Genomic DNA, 8,083 nt, shown 5'->3' with positions numbered 1-8,083 from the left:
TTATGGGCACACCGGATGATAGCCCTCCAGAAAATGCCACATGCCCCATCGGGCCGGTCCTATTGTGGTCTTTGCCTAGGCCCGGTCTGGCTCTCAGGCAATAGTAGCTTCCACATTTTGTGTATCAGGCCCTAGTTTTTTTTATGTACTAGATCAGCTCATTACCAACCCTTATATCCAATGGCAACGGCCAAACTCGACTCACATAGACCTAGGCGTTGAAATCAGTTCGGATCTAGAGCCCAGAACCCGCTAAATGCTCCATTACACAAAATAGATGTGTCGAGGTTCCGAGGACCAAACTCGACTCACATAGACCTAGGCGTCGAAATCAGTTCGGATCTAGAGTCCACTAAATGCTCCACTACACAAAACAGATTTGTTGAGGTCCGAGGGCCAAGATGGGCCTGAAATCTCAGCCTGGTCGCCCATCCAGGTATGCAGCCCGGCCCACGGTTCGGGCCGTATTGGCCCGGGGGGTTGCCACCTTAGGGCTATTATGGTAATTTCATTATTAACCTTTTGTTAATCCGTTTGATTTTTACACAAGGAAATTAACTGATGCCATTAACTTTGTGTTTGATTTGCTTTGCGGATTTATGAAGCAGCGGTTGCCATGAAAATGGAAGAACCAAAGCTCTGATCCACAACCCTGTTTGTTTCAACTACCCTCTCTCTCATATATAAATATATTCTTATCTTATTATCCTCTGTTTATTGTATTGAAGCTCTCTCTCTCATGGGATCTTTGTTGGGGAACTGGCCTTCCTACGACCCTCACAATTTCAGCCAGTTGAGGCCCTCTGATCCTGCTCATCCTTCTGTAAGTTGCCCTACCTTTTCTCATCTCTCTCTCTTCAATTTTGTTTCTGATTTAGTTCCTCTTAAAGTTTATTTTACTTTTCGTTTCTTGAAAGCTGACTTTTTTACTTTTCATTTTCTTCTTGTTTTTGCTCCTTAAACTGAAAAATGATGCATTTTGGGGTTCCTTAAGTGATCAATGGAGATTTTGGTATCAATTTGTGTGATCGTGGTTCATGCATGGATTCTTTAATGTTTTCCTAGTAATGTTGTTTTTTTCTTATTTTGAAAAATACTTTCTTTGATCCATTTTTGGCATGCTGAATTTTATATGGATACTAGTACATTATCTCTTTTTTTTTTTAGTTCGGTCGTGGAATGAATTTCTTTTATCGCACAGGGATCAAAGAGACGTTCTCATCCAGAAGTTTTTCCATTTTACTTGGGCACATTTCTGCCATTATCTTCTTCCTTGATTGTTTTTGCAAGTCCCATATTGTGGTTATTCATAAGATTTCCTCATTTCCTTGTCACGCGTTATGATCTTCTTGTGAAGTACCCATATTATTTCTTTCTCTCAATGAATATTTTCTGTTAGCAATCTCTTCTGTGGCTGTTCTCTGGGGTACTGTCTGGTTTGATAAATTTTCAGAACCAGTTAACTGTAAAATTTGAATGATTAGGATTAGATGATGCGCTGATTGTGCAAGCATAGACTCAGGTGAATTGTTGAATTGGACCAGTGGGTGCCTGTTGTTCTCTTGTTCCTTTGCCTTTTTCAATTTTAGTTTGGTAAGGAATAATTTGAACAATCTGAAGAAAATTGCAATGGATTACATGAATCTTCACTGAGGTAAGAAGTTTAAAGAACCCGACCCACCCTAGTAAAACCCAAGGCTTTCGTATTCTTCATGGAGTTACACCTTCCTCAGAAATGTCTTTGTAACAGTGTAACTTATGGAAACTTGACTTTCAAAGTCTCAAAACAGAGAGGGCTTTATAGGATTGAGAAGGGGTTATCTTCATTTTGATTGGTGGATGAGAAGGGACTCTTGTATCTTTTGATAAAATCGCAAAATTGCTTCTGAATTCTATCAGCATTTTTCTCCTGCCGTTTTATAGTTATCAATTTTTTTCTTTTGATACATTTATAAATTGGAGGCGATCAGAATCTGATGCTATATTAAACTACTCATTAATTATAGGCTTCATAACAAAGTTCTCGTAACGAAAGAGTGGACACGGAAATTTGTATTAAATCCAATCTCTGAATGGCTGTTAGGAATATAATACTTCCTACCTTGCAAATTTCCAAGCACACAATGGAGTGATCCTAGGAATTCGTTTTTTGAGACTTGAGACCAAAAGAACCCTTGTTTCTCAGCTAACAAGATTGGTTTATCACCTTTTATAATCTCCTCCATCCATTCGTGCCCTCGAGATAATTCGTTGAAAAATCATGGCGTTTATCACAAAGGTTGCTGTTTTTCAATATCAATAGCACATACAAAGAGGAGTGATGGTTCTTAGATTCCATTGTTTTTCCTTATTTAGCCTGACATGGATAATTGTTATGACCTGCTTAATTACATGTGATCATTCTGTTTACTGGCAGTGTAGATAGAACTAGATATTCCATTGATGAGGTAAAACATGCAGAAACATGTGAAGTGCACTTTGAAGTTATTGACAATAGTGTACATCTGGTCATCTGGGCAAACTTTTGATTAGTTGTATACCTTTATTGTTACTTGTCAATAAAAATAAAATTTTATTTTACCTGTCTTAGTACCTACTCATCCATCTCCTTCATAATCGTTGATCCTTATGTATTGTTGAAATATGTGGGAGCCATAATTGCCCCTCTAATTGATCTATAAGCCTTAAGCAGAGTCATACAGGTTTGCTCATCTAATACTGTATCTAGAGAGAAAATAAAATAAAAATCTTGTCTTGACATTTCCTATTTTTCATTTGGATAATTTGTTTTCAGTTGGCCCCTTCAGCTTAATTTAGATCTCTTTTGTTGTTTGCAAAAAAATTTCTTTAGTATTGTTTCTCTGAATGTTGCTTTTGATGTTAGTCTCTGATGGGTTTGTGATCCATGACACTTTTGTGCGTCTTAGAGTTCTGAATTTCCATTTCTGCATTTGTTCTGATATCTTTGTGAGCTCTTATTGTGGAAAACGTTATTTCATTATTCACTAATCATTATGCTCCAAGTTGTGGAATCTATGTAGTGTGCATTCATATTCACTAATTCACACACACACACATGCAAATTATTTGTGTATGTATCTATTTAGTCACATGATCTGCATATCCATATCACGGACAATGGCAGACTTTGAGCACAGTTGCACATCTTTTTTGCCGTCTGTCTTCATTGACGGACAGCAGATGTGTATGTATGTCATGGTACATTAGACCGGTTTTTGTCTTTGGTATAATTACCTTTTTATAACTATTGAGTGGCTTAAATATGTGAGGTAGAAGCTTTAGAAAAACCAACCCCCTCTTTATGTTGATACATGTTTTCTTTCTTTCTTTTTTTTTCTTTAGTTTTTTATCAACAAAGTAGCTTGTTTCTATCTTCTTATGTGACTTGAGTTTGTTTTTGTGAAAAGCACTTCTGTTTCCTTTTAATATGACTTCTTATGTTTTGACTGCCCAGAAGTTAACACCAGCTACCTATCACCCTACTCATAACAGGACTCTTCCTCCAGATAACCAAGGTAATATCTTTTTTTTTTTTTGTGGAATTCAACTTGTGGAGGTATGCATATGTACGCACAGGTAGGGCTACCTCTATTGAAGTTCGAATCAAAATGAAGCAAATCCAGCAATGGTCTTCTTTTTGGTTTTGTAATTTTAGTTTTCAGCTATTTGCTTAAATCTTTTGTGCCAATTTCAAGAGAAAATTGCACTCTAGGAGCTCAAATGCCTTCTCCAAATTCCAGTGCATCGAATCTATCTTGACATCAAAATACTTGATGCAAAATTTATAGGATGGCTTCAAGTGTTGAAAATAATGACTGGCTTGAATGGACATAATCTCATTTTTCCATTGGCGCAAAGCCCTGTACTGGTATTTTTATTGTTGATCGATTCTGTTTTTTAAAGCTCAAACTGATATCTGACGTAACCACTGCCATATCAAAATTTATAGGATGGCTTCAAGTGTTGAAAATAATGACTGGCTTGAATGGACATAATCTCCTTTTTCCATTGGCGCAAAGCCCTGTACTGGTATTTTTATTGTTGATCGATTCTGTTTTTTAAAGCTCAAACTGATATCTGACGTGACCACTGCCAAGTCTAAGTCAAGTAGATAACTTGGACAAACTTACAAGGTTTTCACATTTTTGTCTGAAGAAGTTTTAATAAAATAAAATGTTTATGATGGAAGTTATTGCCCTCTTTTACAATTTCTACTGTATTGTCAGAGATCCTTGTCAAATCGATATAAAACAGTATATATAAATAAAAAGTTAGATATATCCTGAGCTTTGCATGTCCAAAATTTGCCAATTAAATTAGTTATGTTGATCTGGGTGAATTTTTCCTGCTTGAATTGAGTTTTTACTCACTTGTTTTTATGTAATTGCTAGATATGACTACACAGGAGCAGGGGCCAGATCTTTGAAATGGGGTTCTCAAAATTTTCTTGAATATTTGATTACTTTTGTTTGACAAAGATAAAGATATAGACCTTCATACTCTTGCTGTTTGTCAGTTCTGAATATGGATATATCGAATGGTTTTCCCTCAAGATGAATGGATCAAACTAATTTCAGTTGTAACAAACTAGTCATTTCATATTTGATGCTATAGCTATTGGCTTTTACCGACGGATTCATTTCCAAGCCTTAGTCCTCCATGTTATCCTATGGAAGTGTCAATAATTCTCCTTGCTTGGCTGTTGAATAGAGCTTCTCTTGTCGCTGTAGTTTTGCTTCTCTCAGTTGTAATTTATATGAGCTCCCGGTATTAACATGAGGAGAATTATCATTAAGGTGGAGGACGAAATTCTTCCTACTAAAAGAAAGTTCAAGATTTTCTGGCCTAGTACCAAATACAAACTTCTTTCTTGGTATTGCATATCTCTATTGTTTTATATATGAATAAGGCATTCTCATGTCAACACAAGGAGAATTGTCAACAAGTTGTGAGAACCCCAGGTCAAGGGTTTGGGAGAGGATGTTGATAATTTAATGCAACTGCACCATTGGTACACCTTTTGGGATGCTTTTAACTGTTAGTCTGTCATCAGCAAATCCTTATATGTTTAAGTTCAGGAGCATCGAACATGACAAGAATTTTTTTACCCCCCTCTTTCATTGAGTATGATTAAAGTAATTTCATTAGGAAACTAAAGCTCAATTGCGATACACCTACTTTTTCCCATAAATAACATTCTGGTAGCTTTCTCATAAAGTTTACGTCGGGACAGATCCACCATATAAACTTCAATGTGCCATCATGGGAAGGCAACACATATAAGAAAGCCTAGGTATACCATGCCAGTTGTTGTCTGCTCTTCAGTTGCAGGTTTTTGGCCTAGTTTAGTTGCTATTGTTGCTTCAACTTATGTGGTGAATGCATGTAGTGCAATTTGACATATAACTTCCACCAAGAAGTCAACTATCTGTCTGTAAAAAAATTCTTTATTATGTGGTTCTCGGTTCTTCACTGTAGATTTGAATGTTGCCCATTGTTTGGTTTCTTTATGCTAGCTTATCATATATTTGTCTTTTGCAGTAATTTCAACTGAAGCTACCAACATTCTTTTGAGGCAGTTTTATCAGCGAGCTGAAGAAAAGGTTTTCTGTCATCATCATCATCACATCTGTTTGTGTGTGTGAGTGAGAGAGAGAGAGATTCATTGGTGTCTCAATGTCTTTTCTTTTGCAGTTGAGACCAAAGAGAGCTGCATCGGAAAATTTAATGCCAGACCATGGATGCAAGCAGCTTAGAGGCTCAAATGCAGATGACTCCAAGCCTTATGAGTGAGTCGCATTCATCTGGAGGTCGGAAACCATATCATGGTTGGCATGGATGCATTCTTTGTGTGAACTTGTAGATATTAAGCATGCCTGATCTTTTGGTGAGAGATGTTTACCCATATTCTTAGTGGCAGTTTGTCAGAAAGCAAAGGAGAAAAATGTGAGTAACAGGAAGAGAGAGAGCAGTTGGAGTGGTTGTGCATCACCATTAGTACTATCCATTTGGGGTTTCTGTATGTAACATTGTCACTTTGCTGTATAAACCTTAAATATTGGTGATGGTTTTGGTTCAGTGAATGCTTGGATTGGAAATTGATACTCTTGCATATGACTTGATTTTTCTCTCTCAAAAAATGAAATTTGGTGGTATTTTTTGCCATAAATCAGTTCAGTAGGGAGCTAAAAGAATATAGCAGCTAGGGAAATGATTGTGGATTTTGGCCTGTCCTTAGTTTACAGTCCGTAGAGAGGAGCTCGCTCTTGTTGTTGTGTAGAAAAGCCCAGAATTGGCTCTAGGTAGATACCTAGCAATATTTACAGTGAATCATCTTGTTAAGTAGTAAATGCATTATGCTAGGAACTCCCAATTCTCTGGCAAACAAGACCATTTTTATCATTTCTTTGCATATACAAGTAACGTCTTTTGATTTCACCTGTTTTTGCCTATGCTTTCAATGTCAGTTTCAACAATTATTGTTCCTTACATTTCTTTCTAGCTGCTTGGCCTACAGTAGGTATTTGGTTTACTGCATTTAGCAAACGTAAAGTTAATGGGGAGAGAGAGATTATGCTGAACTTAGAGAGAGAGATAGGGAGAGATTATGTTAAGCTTCATTACTATTATGTTAAATTTTGATCTAGAGAGAAAATTATGCTAAATTTCACTACAATTTTGCTTAATTCATTGCAGCGTGGGTCATTATAAGCGTGAAGTTGATTGAGAGAGAGAGACTATGCTGAACTTAGAGAGAGAAACTATGCTGAACTTAGACAGAGAGGGAGAGAGATTATGCAAAATTTCATTACCATTATGCTAAATTTCGATCGAGAGAGAGAGAGAGGGAGATTATGTTAAATTTCTTTACGATTATGCCATATTTCATTGCAGCGTGGGTCGCTACAAATGTAATAGCCTTTTTGGAGGAGGTACCTTTGTGAAAACGATGCATAAAAGTAATTTCTTTTGATATCATGTAAATCTAATGGGATGGTTTTTTAGAAGTGTTGTTGCATCATACTAAGTAATGATTTCATGCAAGGGGGGTCGTATCATAGTATGATGCAACCATCTTCAAAAATAATATTAGGGCCATTTGTTTGATCCAAAATTTAAAATATACACTCTTTTCATTCCATTGAACAACAACAAAAAAGAAAAATTTGAAAACCTAATCTAAAAAGTATTTTTTTAACTCAATTAACATAGGCCGTTCATTTTGATAAGATGCTTAGATCTGAACCTTAGACGTATTTTTTCTTTTCCAATTTTCTTAGATGGTTTTATTATCATTAGATGAACAACGTTAAAAAAAAAAAAAAAATGATTTTGAGTTTCTAAAGGAAAAGATCTTAAAATTCACCAAATGAATAGTCTAGATTCGTTGTTGGAGGTGAATTTTTTTTTTTAGATTGATTATTAAGATAAAGAGAGTGTGTGTGCAAAATGTTAGGTCATACAAATGCCACAAACATAGTTTTCTAGAAGTGTGGTTGCATCATAATACAACCATTGCATGAAATCATTGCCCACATCTAATAATTTACAATGATGCCAAGAGATTTCATGTTCCCTAGGGATACGCTATACATTTACTATCTCAAACTCAATCTAGGGATATTTATGGATTTGAGACTTCGGGGATGTAACCTCTTTAATTCATATGCTGTACTCAATAATTTTTTTTTTTTTCCATATTTTATCCGTAGTGGCTTGAAAAAAAAAATGCATTGAATAGAAACCGCTCAGTTTTTTAATGGGTTAGAAAACTCAAAATTCAAGTTTTTCTTTTGAATATAATCATCTAATAATTTAGGCGGTTCTCACAATTTTGGATTAGAAAATCTTCCCAGTTAGTCTTCTATTAGAGGGAGCTGGTGTACAATATACTTCTGCAGAAGCATAGTATACACACTGGCTTGCCCTGTGATTTTACTTGTCAACACATAATCTTAGATAAAAGCTCGTGTGAGGTTTCAACCTTAAACAATCAAAATGAGATGCACCTCCAGAAGCAAAATGTTGGGAAAAAAAGATATGAGAGAAAACAGTGGGGAAA

General features: G+C 35.9%; 1 protein-coding gene across 2 annotated transcripts; it reads left to right on the top strand.

Annotated features, from left to right (window-relative positions):
• The first annotated feature begins 527 nt into the window (after positions 1-527).
• Positions 528-6,119, top strand: LOC18424116 (DET1 complexing ubiquitin ligase). 2 transcript variants are annotated; one of them, XM_088847620.1, is made up of 4 exons: positions 528-823; positions 3,476-3,536; positions 5,563-5,624; positions 5,716-6,119. In XM_088847620.1, the coding sequence occupies exons 1-4, from the start codon at positions 740-742 to the stop codon at positions 5,812-5,814; spliced, it is 306 nt and encodes a 101-aa protein (XP_088703746.1). In that variant the 5' UTR covers positions 528-739; the 3' UTR covers positions 5,815-6,119. The 2 variants fall into 2 exon arrangements, with proteins under 2 accessions (XP_088703746.1, XP_020517243.1); XM_020661584.2 differs by having other exon boundaries at positions 548-823; positions 3,479-3,536.
• The last annotated feature ends 1,964 nt before the right edge of the window (positions 6,120-8,083 follow it).

Source organism: Amborella trichopoda, chromosome 9 (assembly GCF_054954075.1).
Source record: "Amborella trichopoda isolate Santa Cruz 75 chromosome 9, AtrichopodaSantaCruz75HAP2 v2.0, whole genome shotgun sequence".
In the NCBI taxonomy this organism is placed as follows: domain Eukaryota; kingdom Viridiplantae; phylum Streptophyta; class Magnoliopsida; order Amborellales; family Amborellaceae; genus Amborella; species Amborella trichopoda.
This window is presented reverse-complemented; position numbering and strand designations above follow the sequence as displayed.